Source organism: Nelumbo lutea, chromosome 5 (assembly GCF_056320005.1).
Source record: "Nelumbo lutea isolate HS-2025 chromosome 5, American lotus-T2T, whole genome shotgun sequence".
Classification (NCBI taxonomy): domain Eukaryota; kingdom Viridiplantae; phylum Streptophyta; class Magnoliopsida; order Proteales; family Nelumbonaceae; genus Nelumbo; species Nelumbo lutea.
The window spans coordinates 40,599,338-40,621,668 of NC_142688.1; the positions used below are offsets into that span (position 1 = coordinate 40,599,338).

At 36.6% G+C, this 22,331-nt stretch overlaps 2 protein-coding genes and 1 pseudogene across 2 annotated transcripts; all 3 read right to left on the reverse strand.

Moving 5' to 3' along the window:
• Window positions 1–852: 852 nt before the first annotated feature.
• On the reverse strand, window positions 853–6,517 carry LOC148851919 (putative wall-associated receptor kinase-like 16). Its single transcript, XM_088947177.1, has 3 exons — window positions 5,487–6,517; window positions 5,223–5,387; window positions 853–2,532 (listed from the first exon to the last, which is right to left on the reverse strand). Exons 1-3 carry the CDS (start codon window positions 6,388–6,390, stop codon window positions 1,340–1,342), a joined length of 2,262 nt encoding a protein of 753 aa, XP_088803303.1. The 5' UTR covers window positions 6,391–6,517; the 3' UTR covers window positions 853–1,339.
• Window positions 6,518–16,994: 10,477 nt separating this feature from the next.
• Window positions 16,995–17,456, reverse strand: LOC148851920 (putative wall-associated receptor kinase-like 16 pseudogene; annotated as a pseudogene).
• Window positions 17,457–17,486: 30 nt separating this feature from the next.
• LOC148851921 (wall-associated receptor kinase 2-like) lies at window positions 17,487–22,084 on the reverse strand. Its single transcript, XM_088945721.1, has 3 exons — window positions 20,986–22,084; window positions 20,722–20,886; window positions 17,487–18,181 (listed from the first exon to the last, which is right to left on the reverse strand). The coding sequence occupies exons 1-3, from the start codon at window positions 21,899–21,901 to the stop codon at window positions 17,487–17,489; spliced, it is 1,776 nt and encodes a 591-aa protein (XP_088801847.1). The 5' UTR covers window positions 21,902–22,084.
• Between the last annotated feature and the right edge of the window lie 247 nt (window positions 22,085–22,331).

Consider the following 22,331-nt stretch of genomic DNA (forward strand, 5'->3'; position numbering starts at 1 on the left):
AAATCTAGCTAGCTTTAATCAAGTTTGGTGGTAATTGAGTTTGAATCTTATTATGTGTTTGATTAGTTTTTGAACTCGAAGTAAACCAAGAAAATAGTCGGCTCAAGATCTTGTAAGCCTGACTATATATGTTGGATACATTATACACAATTGAATTCTGAAAAGTTATTTTTCATTTTTTTCTTTTGAATATAGGTTGGAATAATTTATGGGGCACTTTTTACCCTCTTGGTCTCTCACTTTTAGGGAAAAAAGATATTTGTCCCATTACACACAATGAGATGTTAACCAATACAGCAGTTATGTGAGACCAACATGTATAACCTCTTAATCACACATCAATCTCACTGTAAAAAGCCTAACAATAGGTGTTCAAAAATTGGTTGGAAGGTCAAATATACTTATATCCAAATTTTATGTATAAGATTTGAAAAGATTAATCTTGTCCATAGGATTTAGAATATTAATGCATAGTGCAAATCCATTGGATTATCAAATTTGTAAATGAAACAAAACTCTTAAAGTAATATATATATATGAGCTGAAAATGACTTTGGATTCTTATAACGAAAATAAAATTAAAATAAGGGAAAATTGTTGAAACCTTCCCTGAAGTTTGGTGATTGTAATCACCTCCCCTGAACTTTCTTACATAATTACAAGTAGGCCCCCTTTATTTGTATTCGTACTCCTTCCAAACATACCTATATTTGTGTTGATACTCCTTCCAAACTGAGCCTACTGGGAAAAGTTGTTGAATTTCAAGATTGCTTCTTAAAACATTCCTTTAAATAATCACTAATATTAAAAATTGAGATATATTTATTGTTGGAAACACAATATGGTTGGACATAAAAAGTGATCACTAATGACATAAAACTAAACAAGAACTAAAAAGAACAACATAAAAAGATAACAATAAGGAAAAACACAACACTAACACTAACACTGACACTGAACTGAAAAGAAGAACGACAAAGATAACAATAAGGGAAAACACAACACTAACACACTACTCTTCTCCTGCGCTTACTTTATTTCCTAACACTAACACTAACACTGACACTGAACTGAAAAGAAGAACAACATAAGAAGATAACAATAAGGAAAAACACAACACTAACATTACACTTCTCCTGCACTCACCTTTTTCATACACTATTCTTCTATATATGCTTCCATTTACTGTGTTGCAGATCATGTGTCATGACATGTGTGTTTCACATGAATGAATATTTACACACGTGTAAGGAGACACCTATATATATCAGATTGAATGGAAGTATAGGAGAAAATTGAGGAAAACGATGGTGTAGTAGATCCAAACTACTATAGCAAATTATCTCGCACCATCTAGGGATAATATAACTTGACTCTTTAAGCTGTCAACTCCCCTAGTAGAACTTTCAATTTGAGAGTCCAAAGAAGATTCAACCAACAAATGCACAGATTCTTCATCATAGTTCTCTTTCACCCATGAGTGCTTACCAACTCCACGTCCTCGTAAGTAGTCTAACTCCACAGCAACTTCTTTCATTGTTGGTCTCTCTTCCCCGTTCAATCGTAGGCATTGTTCTGCAAGATCAGCAACTCCTTGAAGTTGTGTATGATTTCCTCCATGCATCACTTCATCTTCTAGGACATCAAAGAGACGGTTTTGTTTCATTGACAAAACAAAATACTTCGCCATATTTTTTCGTTCTTCAGGCCTATCATCAGAATAAATCTTCTTTCCTGTTAATAGCTCCACAAGAACTGCACCAAAGCTATAAACATCACTCTTGTCAGTTAACTGCCTTGTTTGCATATATTCTGGATCTATGTACCCAAAAGTTCCTTGTACAAGCGTAGATAACTGCATTTGATTCAGGGGGACCAATCTTGAAGCACCAAAATCTGATACTTTTGCAGTGAATTTATCATCTAAGAGTATGTTCATAGACTTGACATCTCCATGAATGATTGGCGGATCACCTGCTGAATGCAGATATGCAAGTGCTCCTGCAGTTTCTGCCACTATTCTTAATCGATCCTCCCATGAGAGCACAAACTTTTGTCTCCCATCGCCATGGATTCGGTGAAACAAGGTCCCCCTTGTAATAAACTCATAAACTAAAATTGGAACTGGGGTTTCTAAACAACAGCCTAATAGCTTCACCACATTTTCGTGATTGAGACGAGCAAGAATGACAATCTCATTTATGAATTCTTTAACTTGGATCTTGTTTGTCTCTTTGGATATTTTAATGGCAATATCTCTCCCGTCTGGTAATGTCCCTTTGTAAACCGTGCCATAACCTCCTTTACCAACGATTCGGCTCTCATTGTAATTGTTAGTTCCTTTCATAAGTTCCTCTGAAGTAAATATCCTTAACTTTCTCTCTCTATCGTCTCCATGCAAAGCAAGTAATTGATTTAAAAATACACCTCCATTTTCTTGGAAGAATTTCTGTTTGAGTTTACGTTTTTGAAAAACCCAGCAGCTCCATGTAACACCAATGATAACGAACAACAACACGCAGGATCCTCCAACTGCATATAAACAAACCAATTTATAGATAAGTAAAATTATAATATTATTTAATTTATGTATAGGAATTCAGGTCAAGCGTGGAGCTTTTTTAAATGACAATCTAGACCAACAAAGAGGGGCCTATTGATTGGCCGTGTGTAGGGCCGCATATTGATCCAATCCAATTTGGTCCACTATGAATCTATTACAAATGGATCAGTATAATCCAATCTGATGAATACTTTGGATCGTTATGGACTGGCCCAATTCAATGTTTGGACTGTTGAATCTGTTTAAACTGGGTGTATTTTAGATTGGGTCTAACCCAAACCCAAATTTGGTCCTTTGACACCCGTACTCCAATTATATATCTTCTGTCAGTGGACTAGATATTGCTGGTTCAATTTGACCAAATTCAATATAAATCCATTACAGATGGACTAGATCCAATCCAATCCAATAAACACTTTGGACCATTAAGTCAGCACTGGTCCAATTCAATATGCCTTATTGGATTGTCATTCAAATTGATTTTGATTCGGACCGGGTCAAAACCAAATCTGGTCCCATTGATACCCCTAACCATGTGTTTCAATTAAAAAACAAACAATTTCAAAATAGAAACATTTTCCCTCCAAAGTGGTAAGTCAACAAGTCATTTTATTTTTCCAACAGATCAAATAGTTGAACCTATGACATCACAATCAAATAATAAAAATACAAACATGGATGAAAATCTATACTACCTATAATGAGCGAATTCCCCTTTTTCTAGAATATTCTTGGATGTTTTCTACCCTTTTTGTCTAAGCACACAACTGGCATAAAGAGGGCATATATGGCTTTTACTCTCACATCAGAAACTACCCGCTCATAACTGTTCAGAAACTACCCACTTATAAGTTATAACCGTTTAGAAACTGTCCATGAATTATAAATAGTTGTCTTAAAGATACTGCCACGTGCAAATGCACATACACATTTACTAGTATGTAAAATATGTAGAAAATAAGATTGACCCCTTTAAAAACATACTAGCGGGGGCTTGTGCGATGCATGGGATGGGGCACCTTTCATTGTACCTTGCCCCCATAAGTCAAGACACTACTCCATCCCTGCCTTGACCCCAGTGGTGGGGCGGGTTTGGGGTGAGGCACCCATTCCCCATTGGGGATGGGAAATCCTCAAATTTTCCCCACCCTGAAACAATCATATAAAAAAATATAATTTATTGATATTTTACAAAGGATTATGGGTATTTGGGAGTAGAGGTGGATTTGAGCCAAGCTGAACTGAATAGCTAACTATTCGAGCTCGACTTGCCAAGACAATATAAGGTTCAAGCTTGAGCTTGGTTGGTTGCACCAAAATTTGGGACAGATTAAAAGAAATATTGGGGCCTACTAGATTAAAGGCCCAGGATAGGTTGCACCAAAATTTAGAGAGGTTGATACATACCTGAGTCTTGTTAAAAAAGTCATATACAGTAGAAAGAGTCTTGGGTGTTGGACAAAGAGGAATTTACTTAGGGCTGGCTCGGGTGGGCCTGAAGACTTGGCTCTTCTAGGGGTTTGAGGGTGGGAGAGAAGGGGGGCTCTTCGTATCCTGATATGAGGGTGGTTGGACCTCTGGTAGACCCTACTACAACAAGTTTAGTAGATAAGAGTAGAGAGAGAATATTCAAATAAGTAAGCTCACTAGGTCCCTTCTTTTTGATTGGCTAAGAGACTGTAAGAAAGGAATCCCAGATTTCTTACCCAGTTTTTTTACCCACATTCACAATTCAAGATGGCGATGTGTGGCTACAATTCATAGTGGATAGAGTGTGGGTAGAAACTAGAAAGTAGTGGGAAGGAAATCTGATTGTTCTTGGAAGCAGAAAAAGAAGGTGAATCTCAACCGTTTGGAAAAGTTCTTGGTTAAGAGCAACCGGAGTGCAATAGCGAGCTGGAAGTGGAAGAAGATGTGAATGCGTACAAGATTGGAAGAGTGCCAGCAGGCTACAGTTAGATAAGTCTCTTGGACGTTTATGTAGATGTTTTAATTAAGAAAATGAAATCAGGGTGCTAAGAGTGCAAGAGGAAGGGGTAGAGGTGGCAAGGTCTTGTAGTTGTTATTGCGGTTTGGGATGTCGCTAGTTTGGCTTGTATTGGTCCTGGGAGCTTGTTTTTGTTTAATTAATTGTTTGCTTCTTTTTTGACATTTTTTGGTGTGTAAGGGTTTGGTGGGTGAAGTGGTGCTCTCTATACCTAGGCGAGTGTTATTGTTTTTGGCCAGCAGGCTGGGTCCTTTTTGGAGTTCGGATCATCTGGCCACAACACATTGCTGATCAAGCTCATCCAGCCGCGCATATAAATAATCCAGCCACAACACATTGCTGATCAACCCTACTACAACAACTGGTGTTCTATATGCGTGGCTGGACAAGCATGGTTATCCTTTTCCCCGTCTTTGTCATCTTTTTTTAAATAAAATTTTTATTTTATTAATAAGAGGTGATTCATTGGTATGTGAGGAGGAAATCCAGATTCATATTGGAGACTTGAGAACACACATTTTTGGTCAAGTCAACTTGCTCACTTAAGAACAAACATTTTTGGCTTCAACGTGGTCACAGGCTTACAGCGGGATTTTATTAAATAAATTTGATCGGTTTGTTTAATTATAAGATAAATTATAAATGGAACTGGAAAAATATAATTAATATTACCTAAAGCAATCTCAATCACTCGGCTTTGGTTTTTAATGCAAGCAGTACCAGATCCTCCCTTGAAGCCGTCTCCGTGAGTCCCCTTGGGGCACGAACATTTGTAACTTCCCACTGTATTTGTGCACACATGTGTGCAGTTATTGTCTTCCTTGCATTCATCAATGTCTACATGCAAAACCAGCCATGAATGGAAGTTATTAATTCTCAGTAGGGTGAAATGAATTGTGAAAACAACAAATTATTAAGAGAGGTCGCCATCATCACCTTGGCATCCTTGGGGTAGATAAGGGTTCCCCCAGTAACCTTGCTTACAGTGACAATTATAGCCGCCGGTGGGGTTGGAGGAATCGGAGCAATAGGTGTTGTCTCCACATGCGTAGCTCGTCCGATTCTTTATTGCATAGGTGCAGTTGTCGTCGGGGATTACCCAGTCCAGCACCACTGGAGTTACAGTAGCTCCGTCATAATGGACTGGAAGTCTACTGCGGAGATCTCTGACGTCGGATGAAGAGAAATTAAACCAATCTTGGTCAGCCAGGAAGGCGTGGCTGCAGGGATTGAAGTCCAACGAGTAGGTGTGGTTGTAAAAGCTGGAGAGTCTGACGATAAAGGTATGCAGATCATTTGGAATGGAAGTCTGGCAGCATCCAATGCCGGAACAGGAGCCATTAATCAGAACTTCGTTGGTCGAACAAAATGAGATGCAGCCGCTCGTAAAAGAATGACCTGATGATGATGAACTCGACATGTAGGCGAGGGTGTCGCAACCGATCGCCGTGAATTTGGTTCGGGTGCTCGAGAAGCTGAATTGCTTTGCCAGCTTGATATCTATTTCTTGGAACCCGTCATAGGTTCTACCACTTTGATTGTAACAGTCCATAGCAATCGGGATGTGGACGGTGGTTTGGCCTTCTAACGATATATTCCGGAAGGGTATATTTCCTCCATGGGAATCAAGAAGCACTGGATGGCCATATGAAGTGTTACAAACAAAGCGGAAATGTGAGTCTCTGAAACAGTCTGAATCATTATTTCCAACTCCAAAGGGATACGGGATGTTCACATCCCCACATTTTTCTTGGCAACCAGGCTTCGCCGAACTCTGAGAAGAAGTTGATGCCGCATTCAGAAGTAGGATTACTGACACGACGACAATCTTCCAACCCATCTCTCTCTCTTTGCAATTGTGCAGACCTGATTTTGTGTATCTGGTTTTAGGTAGATGAAGAACAGCGATTTGCTCGTAGCGGTATATATACACGATATTTTAGAACTCTGGGTAATTACTGAGACACTCCAACTGTTAGTCTGTTACCTTGGGGCCGGGGTGACATTTAATCCCCTAATCAATTTCTTCCACATTTCGCCCTCTGTAATTATCAAAGCCCCTAGCCGTGTTAATTGGTGAACATGAAGTGACCTAGTTGTCCTTATATATTATTTTTCTGCTAGCTTTGAAAGCAAAAGCGAAAAGAAAAGGAAGAAATCAATTTTAAGCGATATCTAATTTGGATTAATAAATACAAAAGATTGTATATTCTAGCATATGGAACCCGGTGGTTGGAATGTTGGATCAAATTCATTAATTGGATACCATTTAGCATGGCTTCTATTAATCTTGGCCATCCATGCAATATACCGAGACTTCAACCAATCTCGCATAATCAATTAAAGTGATGTACAAATTAAAACATGCCAACGATCTACACCATCAAAATGGCCTCAAATGATAACTCAATTTATCTCAACCATGCATTCAAAATCATATTACCGATATTTCAATATAAAATGTTATTATTATTGTTAAATAGATGACAACAATGAGGGCATTAATGTTATTTGCATCATGTTGGAAATGTGAAAAAGTGTAATCAAAGGCCAAAGGCAACCTAAATCATATCTTTAGACAATTTTGATATCTTCGATTCTTTTGTTGATTTGGTACATTGTTTGAATGACCCGAATTGGTTCAAATTTCGCTACCCACTTGGATGATTGATTAATTGGATACCATATCGAATGGATAAAACTAAAATTATCATTTCATAACCCATTTATAATAACTATTTCCTTTTTTTTTTATTTTTTAATATTCTTTTTTACAGAAGCAAGCAATTGCCAGGTTATGGGCTTAGAGTCCACAAGACCTCTAGGCTGTCTTGGGCCGTTTCTTTCAAATGACTTGATGACATCGGAGTGAGGAAAAACCTGTGAATACATGATCAATAAAAAAGACTTATGAGGTTCAGTTCAGCCCAATACATGATCAATAATTATAGTAATAAAATAATATAATTTTGTCATTAATAACTAAAATAAATAAATTATTGCAACAATTTAGTATATAAACTAGCGAGAGAGCGCTTCCATTTACAGGGTACAAAGCTGCAGCATGCACACACGTAAAAATAAAAGAAGAAAAATGAGAAAGGAAAAAATAAGTCTTTTAATTTTCTAGGTGGTATAGAATAGTGGAGAGTTTTTCAGGGAAAATTGTATATTAGTATCCTGTAATTTGGGCTTAATCTCACTTTAGTCCTCAAACATTAAAACATGCCAATCCAGTACGTAAACTTCCAACACATGCCAATTTGTAATACAAAACCATTAACCATCGTTAAGTGGCATGTGAAAGGATGAGAGTTCTCTTTGGGTGTCATCTAATTTTTTTTATCAACCATCCAAATGCCCAACTCTTTTAGAAGCCAATAGAGAAAAGCAATTTGTCAAGAACCAATATGTTGCTTTGCTTAATCTTGATTCTTGAGGAAGAAGATGATGAATAGTGTTGAAGAGTAGTTTTGACATTTTCAAAAATTTTAAATCACACATATCATTAAGTGACAGAAATAACTGATGGGCTGTTAAAGGCAGAAACTAAACTGACACATTTTGAAAGTTTAAGTATTGGATTAATACGTTTTGAAATTTGAGAACTAAAATGAGACTAAGCCTAAAGTAGAAGGTACTAATATGCAATTTTGTTTTGTTTACTTTTAAATGATCGGATCAGTGACTCATCACCCTGAAACAAAAATTGGGTTTATCTTCAAGGAACAGAAAAATCAACCTGGTCGGTTTGAGTCGGTTTGGGTCGGTTTTGGCTCTAAGTTCATCCATGGTAATAAATTGGTAGATTGGAGAAAGAAGACTGATATTTGATGTAAAAAAGGACATCTAATTCTATTAGAGAAAGAAGACTGAAATTGGTAGGGGGGTGGACCAAGTTAGAATAGAGGTTATCAAGAAAATAGAAAGTCAAACTGTATTAGAGAAAGAATACTGAAATTTGTATATTTCAAGAAACCTTCTAATCTAAGTAAAAAAGGACACCTAATTCTAATTGTAATTGGTTGCCTATTTGGTGTAAAAGACCATAAAAACTAGGATCCTTTGATTATTTTCTTTAAACTTTTCCAAAAAAATTCCTTGTCTAGTTCTTACAATACTTGTCATTAATGTCATTCTTAACTAGAAGACTAGAAATTAAGTTTGGTTGTAACTAGGATAGAGACAACTTAGTTAAGTAGGAATTAAGTAGGTTGTAACTACTAACTACTAAGTCGGTCGGTTCGGATCGGTTTCAATTTTCATATGTAAAAATTGAAACCAACCTAAACCATCGGTTTATGATTTTTTACAACCCGAAACCGACCGGTACTGAAGAAAACCCGATCGATTCGGATTGAGTCGGTCCGGATTAGTCGGTTTAGTCGGGTTGGGTGTTCTTATAAACAGCCCTAGTGTTCAGCAATGATTGACGTTATTTGAGGGGTTCAAGGAACAGAAAAATCAAAATAATCTGCTCCACAAAGTTAAAAAATGCCACATTTTCTTTTGATGCATGATTTATCTAATATTCCCGTATGTGGGCTTCAGCTTTGAAAGCGTCTCTTTGCACCATTTTGTAAATAAAAAAAATACATATTCAGTGTGACATGTTTCAAAAGCTGAAATAAGCGTGCCTTGAGGGTTGGGCAAGGCAACAAGACACCAACAGGAGATTCAGAACTGACAAAGTCAAGAGCACAAGAATCTAAGGCCATGTTTAATTCGCCGCTGTAGGCCTCATGTTTTTAATTCTGGTTCATTTTGGGCAAGAATGAATAATAATAAAACATTTGGTTTAAAAATTCTTGCTGTGGGTTTCATTTCTTTTTGGAGTGAAAAATAATAATAAAACATTTGGTTTAAAAATTCTTGACGGGGGTAAGAATGACATAGAAAGTGGTATACTTGGATGAGTTAAACACAAGAGAAGAGAATATGTAAATCATTTTGCATGCAAACAACTAAACAGACACAGTAACAAAACCTAAAAATTAATGCAGTCGGAATTTCCTATTCACTCTCTATCCGCCATGAATTCAAATCATACATCTCTATTATGAATTAAGAGATGTGTAAAGGGAGTGGGCAGGAAAAGTGACTAGGAAATCTGGTCTCATGTTTTCTCTAGATATCTAAATCACATAAATATGGAAATAAATAACCAAAAATAAGGCAGGAAACATCATTCATATTGCATTTGGAGGATAGACCAGCTTTATTTTTAATTTTTATTTCTTTTTGTTTTTTTACCGGCAGAGTGTGTATCCTTGGAAGATTAGCAAAATGGTGTCGCATTTGGAGGAGAGTTTCTCTCTGTTCTGATTCTTTTTAATAAAATTTTATGATAAATGATACATTAAAAAAACTCAAGAGGAATTTTTGTCTTTGTCGCAAATAAAAGTAAACAGCGGTATTTGTCACTGATCCCATATCTTTATAATTTACTTTTTATATTATTATTTGATTTATGACAAGATGAATTGACCAGTTCAACCCTAACAATTAAACCAATGACCTATGCAGGTTCATGGGTTATTGGTTCTTAAAACATTCATCTAAAGTAATCACCGATATTTTAAATTAAGATATATTAATTGTCGGAAAATAACACAATATGAGTGAACATACAAACTGCTCACTTTTTTGTTGACATGTACGTGTATGGATGACATAAAAACCTAAAAGAACATATACAAATCTTAGAAAGAACTGAAAAGAAGAAAACACTAAGATTATGTTTGGTTTGAAGGAAAAAGTAGGGAAAGAAAGGGAAACCTTTAGAAATCTTGTATAGATTTCCCTACATTTTCCTTCCTTTCCCACTCTTTCTTTCAAATCAAACATAGGTTCATTAATTATAGATCGACAAGGTCCATTTCAATTGGATAAATACTTTGGACCATTTTGGAGAATGTCCAATTCAATGCCTTGGTACCATTTTTTTTATATAAACTCACATTGGTTTTCTTTGAATCACAATGCAGGCTTTTAAAACATTTAGTTCATTTTGCCAAAATAAATAAAATAAAAGTTTTCTACCAAAGAAACCGGAAAAATGAAAATTTTCATTGGTTAGGAAAACGTGAGATTGTATCTTATTTATCTTGCTTTTAATAATTTATATTAATAATAAACTATATATGATTTTGAGCTTGACTTTGAGTTCATACAGACTCCACTTAAAATATTATTAAGCAAACTATATATAACATTGTTCATTAATTGACACTGACATATTGCTTAGTTTAACTAGTTACGTAAATTTTAAAACAAAAAATAATAATAACACAAAGTTGGCATTAAGTAATTAAATTGGGAACAGTTCTCTAATTTACATTCGGTTTTTATTTTTTATTTTTTTTATTTTTTTTAAGCGCATTTGGTTCATTTTCAATAAATAATATACCAAAGAAACCAGAAGAATGCGAAATTTCTTTGGTTAGGAAAACTGAGATTGTCTCTTGTCCTACTTTTAATAATTTATTTTATTAAACTATTAGAATATGTAAGCTCCACATCTCATCTTGGTAAAACTATCATTTTTGAGCTTGACTTTGAGAGCATACTAAGTCCACGCAAAATATTATTGGGTAAAATACAAAAATCTCCTTAAGTTTTCTCACATCATAAAAACCTCTCCAATAGTTTCATTTTAATAAAAACCTCCCCATATTTTTTAGAAAATATACAGCTACCTACAGTTTTAGTTAGAAAAGTCAACTTAATGTTGTTGGTTTTTAAATGCCTATTTTGCCCTTATATTTTTTAAAATACCCTCAAGGCCTCAACACAATCCACGCCTGTCTTCATCCCCATTCCTTTCCAGCAACGCCAACTCTTCCAATCATCGCCATCACTATCATTGTCTTGGACTGCTTCCACCTTCTCATATATCCCCAATGACCCAAACCAGGATGACCTTGTAAGTCCTAGTTCCAATTCCTTTGCCTCCTACTCGGCGAGAATAAATGGCATCAACAACATGGTCATGGGTCTCCTCTGCCCACATCATCTTTATTAACTACTACTTTGGCTTCTCCTTTCTATAGCGGTGGTAGTGATCCGATTGATGAGTTTCGTCTCCAAGACCAACTGTCATTCCTCAATGATAATTCACCCACACATGGGCTGAAAAACATGCCCCTCCTTGTCACCCAATGATCTTTATTGATTTTTAATTTTGCGAGTTGGAGAGATGCTTTAAAAATTGTAACTATATATATATATAAATATTGATTTAACAAAAAGTGTGGGGGGCCAATAAGGACCCCCCCACCCCACCAATATACTTGGCTCTACCCTTGATTAGAGATGTATGCTTATGAGAAACTGCTTAAGTCATTACAAAAAAAAAAAAAAACCATATATTTGTGATGTTAGATAAACCTCAAGAAAATGTTTTCGTGACTTTTAATTCGCTCCCTTGACCCCTTAAAGGCTTAAACCACTAAATTGAATCAAATTAAACTGAAATTGACAGTTTGATTTGAACTGAACTTCAAAAGTGTTTTAAGTGGTTGGGTTTAGAATGAAAAGATTGTTTTGCAAACAATTCCGTGAATACTAGAAACCTTAGCCCAATAGAATGACCCCAACTGTATTAGAAAATACACCAAAATAGTTCCATTTGATGGGGTCTAAAAAAATTTCCAAACTGTATGACATTGACTTTGTTTGGAACGTGTGATACGGTCTGAGAAATTTCAATGTAAATTTGACTTTATTTGGAACGTGAAATACGGTCCCCTAGACTGTTTATGATTGGATTGGAAATAAGAAAGACACAGAAAATTGTATTAAAGAGTTTGACAGAAATTAGTTTCATTTGATCAAATCTTTAAGATTTATCCCGAGTACCAAATCTACGATGGCCCTGGTAATACCCAATGCCCAACTTATGGGGCATGATCAATAATTCGACATGAATACATGATCAATAAAAAAAGACTTATGAGGTTCAGTTCACCCCAATACATGATCAATAATTATAATAATAAAATAATATAATTTTGTCATTAATAACTAAAATAAATAAATTATTGTTGCAACAATTTAGTATATAAACTAGCAAGAGAGCGCTTCCATTTACAGGGTACAAAGCTGCAGCATGCACACACGTAAAAATAAAAGAAAAAAATTAAAAAGGAAAAAAATAAGTCTTTTAATTTTCTAGGTGGTATAAAATAGTAGAGAGTTTTTCAGGGAAAACTGTATATTAGTATCCAGTACTTTGGGTTTAATCTCACTTTAGTCCTCAAACATTAAAACATGCCAATCCAGTACTTAAACTTCCAATACGTGCCAATTTATAATACAAAACCATTAACCACCGTTAAGTGGCATGTGAAAGGATGAAACTTCTCTTTGAGTGTCATATAATTTTCTTTATCAACCATCCAAATGCCCAAATCTTTTAGAAGCCAATAGAGAAAAGCAATTTATCAAAAACCGATATATTGCTTTGCTTAATCTTGATTCTTGAGAAAGAGGATGAACAGTGTTGAAGATTGACTTGACATCGATCAATGGTCGGACCAGTGTTGAAGATTGATTCTTGAGGAAAGCAATTTGTCAAAAGCCAATTTTTTTTTTCAATTTACTTTTAAATGGTCGGACCACTGACTCATCACCGTAAAACAAAAATTGGGTTTATCTTCAATTCAACCATAATTTAAAAGATTGACATCGATCAATGAAACCTGAGTGACCTAAATGGGGATAGAGCTAACCCATCCCCGCAGGTAGCGTTCAGCAATGCTTGAAAGCGTCTCTTTGTACCATTGTGTGAATATCAAAAAAAAAAAATATATATATATATATATATTCAGTGTGACAAGTTTCAAAAGCTAAAATAGGCGTGCCTTGAGGGTTGGGTAAGGCAACAAGACACCAACAGAGATTCAGGACTGAAAGTCCAGGGTGGAAAAGTGAAGAGTACAAGAATCTAAGGCCATGTTTGGTTAACCGCTGTAGGTTTCATATTTTTTAATTCTTGTTCGTTTTGGGCAAGAATGAATAATAATAGAGCATTTGGTTTAAAATTCTTGCCGTGGGTTTTATTTTTTTTTAGAGACAAAAATTAAGGTAATTGACTGCAAAATAAAAAATACTCATGTCCCATCTTGCTCATTTTCCTTCTTTAAAGAAACTCTATGCCAATGGTCATAAATCGCCAACCTGCTAGGTCTACAAAATTACCACCATAAATGTTTATTGGTGGATTACCATTGAAACTTGTACCAATGGGCATTGATCGTTGGCCATCCACCAACAAACATCTATGCTGATGATTTTGGGCATTGGTGGAATGTATTTTATAGGAAAAAAATGTTTGGTTATTGCTACCCATTTTCTATTTTAAAAGGGAATCTTTGAAGGTAAGGGCTTCTAGGGTACTAGGAAGGTGTTTGAGGTTTCTAAAGGAGTTAAATACTTTTCTTTTCATTTCGAATTGATATCCTAATCTATTATGAGAGTCATGGAGGGCTGTGGAGTTGAAAACAAACTTGCAGGTGAAACGGGATAAGGGGGAGGAGGTATTGGAATGCCTCTGCTTTGACAAGACCCCCCCTTTCAACTAATGTTATTCATCTTTATTCTTCTTAATATAAAACATTTTTATTAAAAATAAATAAAAAATGAGATCCCCCTTTCCTCTTCATCCTCCTCCTAATCTCCCCTTCTCTTAAGGTGGCTTACACCTCCTTGTGTTCGGGAGGCTTATGCCTCTTGCGTTCTGAACTACGCCTCATACCTCTAGGTAGTGGAATGCCTCGCGTCACTCCTCCACATTTTAAAACATTGATATCAATTTCTTGAATCCTTTTAGCAATCCATTCTTTTCTCTCTTCGATTCTTCCAAATTCCTCTTTGTTCCACTCCTTTTAGCAATCCTTTTAGAATCTATATCCTTTTCATCTGAATTCCACTTGACCTTCTTCCCACCACTATTGTACTTTCTTTAAAAATTCAGGATGAAGTAGCCACATGTTCTCAAACTAAAACAAACAAGGTCCTTCTCCTAATTTCTCTTGTGAAATTCTAATTGCACAATGATTCGAAGTTGGTCTAGGAAGTGCCCTTACTACCATTCCTCTCCAAGCAGTCTCCTAATCTACAGAGAATAGGAATCTGTCTAGTTTACAACATAGGGATTTTTCTTGAAAGTTGGACCAAGTGAAATTAGCTTGTAGCATGGGGAGCTCTCTTAGCTCAAAGGACTCCACAAGTAGGTTGAATTTCTTCATGCTAGAGGTGATCCTATGGCTAAGATTAGTTGTTTCACTCACAAATCTATTGACATTAAAATCGCCCCCCAAACACCAAGGACCACTCCAAAGACCCTTTATGGCTGCTAGTTCTTCCCAAAACTCTTCCCTTTCCCTATATGAATTTGGACCATAAACATTAGTTAAATCCCATTATAACCCACCCTCGTTCCTCCTAAACTTCACTGTGGCCGTAAAGTTGTCAATCAATTCTTCAGTGCACTCTATCTTTTCATTCTTCCAAATTGTTAGGATGCCTCCTAAGGCTCCCCACAACTGTGCAAAAGCCCAACTTAAGCCTCTGGCTGACAACACACTTCTTACCCATCTTCTATCCACCTCTTCCAACTTTGTTTCTTGAATTAGTACAACATTTGACTTCTCTTTCCTAAAAACTTCCTTAACCACCCTTCTTTTTCTTTGATTCCCCAACCCCCTAACATTCTAACTGATGATCTTCATGGGAAAAATCAAATGCTGAGACCCTGAGGTTTTTCTTAACCTAAACCATTTTCCTTTCTTTGCTACAAAAAAAACATTTTCCTTTCCTAATCACCCATAATCTGATTTTCCTTCCTAAAAGCTATTCCCCTTATCTCTAAACTCTGTTCTACCAATCAAACCTAAGACCCTCCAGCAATTTTCACCATTGCCAACACTCTTCTGCCACCGCTAACCAGTGTTCATCTCATATAGTCTTGCAGTGCAAGCCATAGAGATTGACAGAGTTACCAGCATTCATTCTCCATCCCTTTCTTCAACATTTTCTAGGGCTGTAAATGATGAATGCATCTTTGTCCTTGAAGAATAAATTGCCAAATGCCTCTATTATTTTCGTCGAGTAAGAAATAAAATTCTTGTTCTAGAATAGTGAAGGGATAAAAACACCACCCAATTTCTCATCTGCGCTATGGAATACCCGCTAATTCTCTTTCCTCTCAAATACTCCATTAAATTTCCTAAATTTCCTAAGTTTTATTGCAATTATATCTATTCCATTTCAATTTGATTTTGATTCATATCCATTAGATTTACATTAAATATAATAGATAATAAATTTAAATTCAGTCAAAATACAATTAACTTAAATATGATTATTATTTATTTCATAACAAAAATTAAGTTCTATTTAATTGTAATTTATAACCCATTTGATATTCAATGGTAGATTATTATAGGCTATATAATAAACTTCCATTTAAAAGAATTATTTTTTAGTTTTTAATTTTCATAATAAAAATTATTATTATTTAATTGTAATTATATTTAATTAATTATAATTATTAACAAATTCATTTTTTTGAGAAATGATATGATTATTAACAAAATGTCATTATAAGTGATAAAAGTATTAATAAAAATCATCCCATTTTAAATTTATTCATTAAGAAAATTTAATAATAATTACATGGGTATTTTGGACATTTTCATGCCTCTTGTTAGAGTATTTTACAAAGGGGGGTGACTTGCAACTATGTCAAGAAGTTTAGGGGAGGTGATTGCAATTAACAAACTTCAAGAGAGGTTTAAGCAACAACCAAAAACTTCTGTGGGGTTTCAGCAACTACCATGGTTTGTTTTCCAATTATTGAACAAAAAGAGGGATTTTTATGTATTTTCCCTAACAAACATTAAATGAGAATGTTAAATAACATTTTTGCGATTAACTTATTTTATAATATACTTATGAACAAAAAGAATGGATTTTTGTGTCTTTTTTGTAATAGGCATTAAATGAGAAAGAAGAGTTACTTCCTAATAGATAGAGCTATAAAATGGGCCTATGCTGGACTGGCACAACACAACCTGCTTGCGGCCTATGCAAAGTGCAGGCACAACAAACACTGAAAAGGAGAACGGTACATAAAAATTAAAACAGAACTGAAAAGAAGAAAACACAACATAAATAAAAAGATAAATATGCAAAAGGAAAAACACACAACACTAACCCTACACTTCCCCAATGCTTTATTTGTTGAAATGGAGATGTGGGCATTAATAACCCAGATTTCCTATACCTTTTTTCCATACACTATTCTTCTGCACTTCCATTATTTACTGTGTGACAAATGTCCCATCAAATGTGAAGTTTCAAATGGATGAATACATCACTAAATGGAAGTGGAGGAGGAAGTTTAGGAAAACGGTGTAGGAGATGGAAACTCCTAGACAATTATCTCCCATCATCTTGAGATAATATAACATGATTCTCTAAGCTGTCATTCCCCACGGAGGTTTCGACTTGAAGGTCTGAGGAAGATTCAGCCAACAAGTGCATAGTTTCTTCAGGGTTCTCTCTCATCCATGGGTGATTACCATCTCCTCGTCCTCTTAAGTAGTTTAAAGCTACAACAACTTCTCTCATTGTTGGTTTCTCTTCCCCGTTCAATCGTAGGCATTGTTCTGCAATCTCCGCAACTCCTTGAAGTAGCGTACGATTTATTCCATGCATCACTTCATCCTCTAGAATATTAAAGAGACGGTTCTGTTTCATTGATAAAACAAAATACTTTGCTATATTTTTCCGTTCTTCAGGCCTGTCATTAGAATAAATCTTCTTTCCTGTTAATAGCTCCACAAGGACTGCACCAAAGTTATAAACATCACTCTTGTCAGTTAACTGCCTTGTTTGCATATATTCTGGATCTATGTACCCAAAAGTTCCTTATACAAATGTAGATGACTGCATTTGATTCACGGGGACCAATCTTGAAGCACCAAAATCTGATACTTTTGCAGTGAATTTATCATCTAAGAGTATGTTCATAGACTTGACATCTCCATGAACGATTGGCGGATCTCTTGCTGAATGCAGATATGCAAGTGCTCCTGCAGTTTCTGCCACTATTCTTAATCGATCCTCCCATGAGAACACAAACTTTTGTCTCCCATCGCCATGGATTCGGTGAAACAAGGTCCCCCTTGTAATAAACTCATAAACTAAAATTGGAACTGGGGTTGCTAAACAATAGCCTAATAGCTTCACCACATTTTCGTGATTGAGACGAGCAAGAATGACAATCTCATTTATGAATTCTTTAACTTGGATCTTGTTTGTCTCTTTGGATATTTTAATGGCAATATCTCTCTCTTCTGATAATGTCCCTTTGTAAACTGTGCCATAACCTCCTTTACCAACGATTTGGCTCTCATTGTAATTGTTAGTTGCCTTTCTAAGTTCCTCTGAGGTAAATATCTTTAATTTTCTTTCTATATCGTCTTCATGCAAAGCAAGTAATTGTTTTAAAAATACACCTCCATTTTCTTGGAAGAATTTCTGTTTGAGTTTACGTTTTTGAAAAACCCAGCAGCTCCATGTAACACCAATGATAACGAACAACAACACGCAGGATCCTCCAACTGCATATAAACAAACCAATTTATAGATAAGTAAAAATTATAATATTATTTTATTTATGTATAGGAATTCAGGTCAAGCGTGGAGCTTTTTTAAATGACAATCTAGACCAACAAAGAGGGGCCTATTGATTGGCCATGTGTAGGGCCGCATATTGATCCAATCCAATTTGGTCCACTATGAATCTATTACAAATGGATCAGTCTAATCCAATCTGATGAATACTTTGGATCGTTATGGACTGGCCCAATTCAATGTTTGGACTGTTGAATCTGTTTAAACTGGGTGTATTTTAGATTGGGTCTAAGCCAAACCCAAATTTGGCTTTAAGTCAGCACTGGTCCAATTCAATATGCCTTATTGGATTGTCATTCAAATTGATTTTGATTCGGACTGGGTCAAAACCAAATCTGGTCCCATTGATACCCCTAACCATGTGTTTCAATTAAAAAACAAACAATTTCAAAATAGAAACATTTTCCCTCCAAAGTGGTAAGTCAACAAGTCATTTTATTTTTCCAACAGATCAAATAGTTGAACCTATGACATCACAATCAAATAATAAAAATACAAACATGGATGAAAATCTATACTACCTATAATGAGCGAATTCCCCTTTTTTCTAGAATATTCTTGGATGTTTTTTACCCTTTTTGTCTAAGCACACAACTGGCATAAAGGGGGCATATATGGCTTTTACTCTCACATCAGAAACTACCCGCTCATAACTGTTCAGAAACTACCCACTTATAAGTTATAACCGTTTAGAAACTGTCCATGAATTATAAATAGTTGTCTTAAAGATACTGCCACGTGCAAATGCACTTACACATTTACTAGTATGTAAAATATGTAGAAAATAAGATTGACCCCTTTAAAAACATATTAGCGGGGGCTTGTGCGATGCATGGGATGGGGCACCTTTCATTGTACCTTGCCCCCATAAGTCAAGACACTACTCCATCCCTGCCTTGACCCCAGTGGTGGGGCGGGTTTGGGGTGAGGCACCCATTCCCCATTGGGGATGGGAAATCCTCAAATTTTCCCCACCCTGAAACAATCATATAAAAAAATATAATTTATGGATATTTTACAAAGGATTATGGGTATTTGGGAGTAGAGGTGGATTTGAGCCAAGCTGAACTGAATAGCTAACTATTCGAGCTCGACTTGCCAAGACAATATAAGGTTCAAGCTTGAGCTTGGTTGGTTGCACCAAAATTTGGGACAGATTAAAAGAAATATTGGGGCCTACTAGATTAAAGGCCCAGGATAGGTTGCACCAAAATTTAGAGAGGTTGATACATACCTGAGTCTTGTTAAAAAAGTCATATACAGTAGAAAGAGTCTTGGGTGTTGGACAAAGAGGAATTTACTTAGGGCTGGCTCGGGTGGGCCTGAAGACTTGGCTCTTCTAGGGGTTTGAGGGTGGGAGAGAAGGGGGGCTCTTCGTATCCTGATATGAGGGTGGTTGGACCTCTGGTAGACCCTACTACAACAAGTTTAGTAGATAAGAGTAGAGAAAGAATATTCAAATAAGTAAGCTCACTAGGTCCCTTCTTTTTGATTGGCTAAGAGACTGCAAGAAAGGAATCCCAGATTTCTTACCCAGTTTTTTTACCCACATTCACAATTCAAGATGGTGATGTGTGGCTACAATTCATAGTGGATAGAGTGTGGGTAGAAACTAGAAAGTAGTGGGAAGGAAATCTGATTGTTCTTGGAAGCAGAAAAAGAAGGTGAATCCCAACCGTTTGGAAAAGTTCTTGGTTAAGAGCAACCGGAGTGCAATAGCGAGCTGGAAGTGGAAGAAGATGTGAATGCGTACAAGATTGGAAGAGTGCCAGCAGGCTACAGTTAGATAAGTCTCTTGGAAGTTTATGTAGATGTTTTAATTAAGAAAATGAAATCAGGGTGCTAAGAGTGCAAGAGGAAGGGGTAGAGGTGGCAAGGTCTTGTAGTTGTTATTGCGGTTTGGGATGTCGCTAGTTTGGCTTGTATTGGTCCTGGGAGCTTGTTTTTGTTTAATTAATTGTTTGCTTCTTTTTTGACATTTTTTGGTGTGTAGGGGTTTGGTGGGTGAAGTGGTGCTCTCTATACCTAGGCAAGTGTTATTGTTTTTGGCCAGCAGGCTGGGTCCTTTTTGGAGTTCGGATCATCTGGCCACAACACATTGCTGATCAAGCTCATCCAGCTGCGCATATAAATAATCCATGATGACCACAAAACAACTGGTGTTCTATATGCGTGGCTGGACAAGCATGGTTATACTTTTCCCCGTCTTTGTCATCTTTTTTTAAATAAAATTTTTATTTTATTAATAAGAGGTGATTCATTGGTATGTGAGGAGGAAATCCAGATTCATATTGTAGACTTGAGAACACACATTTTTGGTCAAGTCAACTTGCTCACTTAAGAACAAACATTTTTGGCTTCAACGTGGTCACAGGCTTACAGCGGGATTTTATTAAATAAATTTGATCGGTTTGTTTAATTATAAGATAAATTATAAATGGAACTGGAAAAATATAATTAATATTACCTAAAGCAATCTCAATCACTCGGCTTTGGTTTTTAATGCAAGCAGTACCAGATCCTCCCTTGAAGCCGTCTCCGTGAGTCCCCTTGGGGCACGAACATTTGTAACTTCCCACTGTATTTGTGCACACATGTGTGCAGTTATTGTCTTCCTTGCATTCATCAATGTCTACATGCAAAACCAGCCATGAATGGAAGTTATTAATTCTCAGTAGGGTGAAATGAATTGTGAAAACAACAAATTATTAAGAGAGGTCGCCATCATCACCTTGGCATCCTTGGGGTAGATAAGGGTTCCCCCGGTAACCTTGCTTACAGTGACAATTATAGCCGCCGGTGGGGTTGGAGGAATCGGAGCAATAGGTGTTGTCTCCACATGCGTAGCTCGTCCGGTTCTTTATTGCATAGGTGCAGTTGTCGTCGGGGATTACCCAGTCCAGCACCACTGGAGTTACAGGGGCTCCGTCGTACCGGATCGGAAGCCTCTTCTTGGGGAGATCCATGAGGTCGGGTGAGGAGAAATTGAAGTTATTAAACCAATCTTGGTCAGCCAGGAAGGCGTAGCTGCAGGGATTGAAGTCCAACGAGTAGGTGTGGTCGTAAAAGCTGGAGAGGCTGACGTTAAAGGTATGAAGACCATTTGGAATGGAAGTCTGGCAGCATCCAATGCCGGAACAGGAGCCATTAATCAGAGTTTCGTCGCTTGTACAAAATGAGATGCAACCGCTCGTAAAAGAATAACCTGAAGGTGATGAACTCGACATGTAGGCCTTGGTGTCGCAACCGATCGCCGTGAATTTGGTTCGGGTGCTCGAGAAGCTGAATTGCTTTGCCAGCTTGATATCTATTTCTTGGAACCCGTCATAGGTTCTACCACTTCGATTGTAACAGTCCATAGCAATCGGGATGTGGACGGTGGTTTGGCCTTCTAACGATATATTCCGGAAGGGTATATTTCCTGTAGGGAAACCAAGAAGCACTGGATGGCCAGATGAAGTGTTACAAACAAAGTGGAAATGTGAGTCTCTGAAACAGTCTGAATCATTATTTCCAACTCCAAAGGGATACGGGATATTCACATCCCCACATTTTTCTTGGCAACCAGGCTTCGCCGAACTCTGAGAAGAAGTTGATGCCGCATTCAGAAGTAGGATTACTGACACGACGACAATCTTCCAACCCATCTCTCTCTCTTTGCAATTGTGCAGACCTGATTTTGTGTATCTGGTTTTAGGTAGATGAAGAACAGCGATTTGCTCGTAGCGGTATATATACACGATATTTTAGAACTCTGGGTAATTACTGAGACACTCCAACTGTTAGTCTGTTACCTTGGGGCCGGGGTGACACTTAATCCCCTAATCAATTTCTTCCACATTTCGCCCTCTATAATTATCAAAGCCCCTAGCCGTGTTAATTGGTGAACATGAAGTGACCTAGTTGTCCTTATATATTATTTTTCTGCTAGCTTTGAAAGCAAAAGCAAAAAGAAAAGGAAGAAATCAATTTATGTCGGTGGTTGGATCAAATTCATTAATTGGATACCAATCTCGCATAATCAATTAAAGTGATGTGCCAACGATCTAACGATCTACACCACGAAAATGGCCTCAA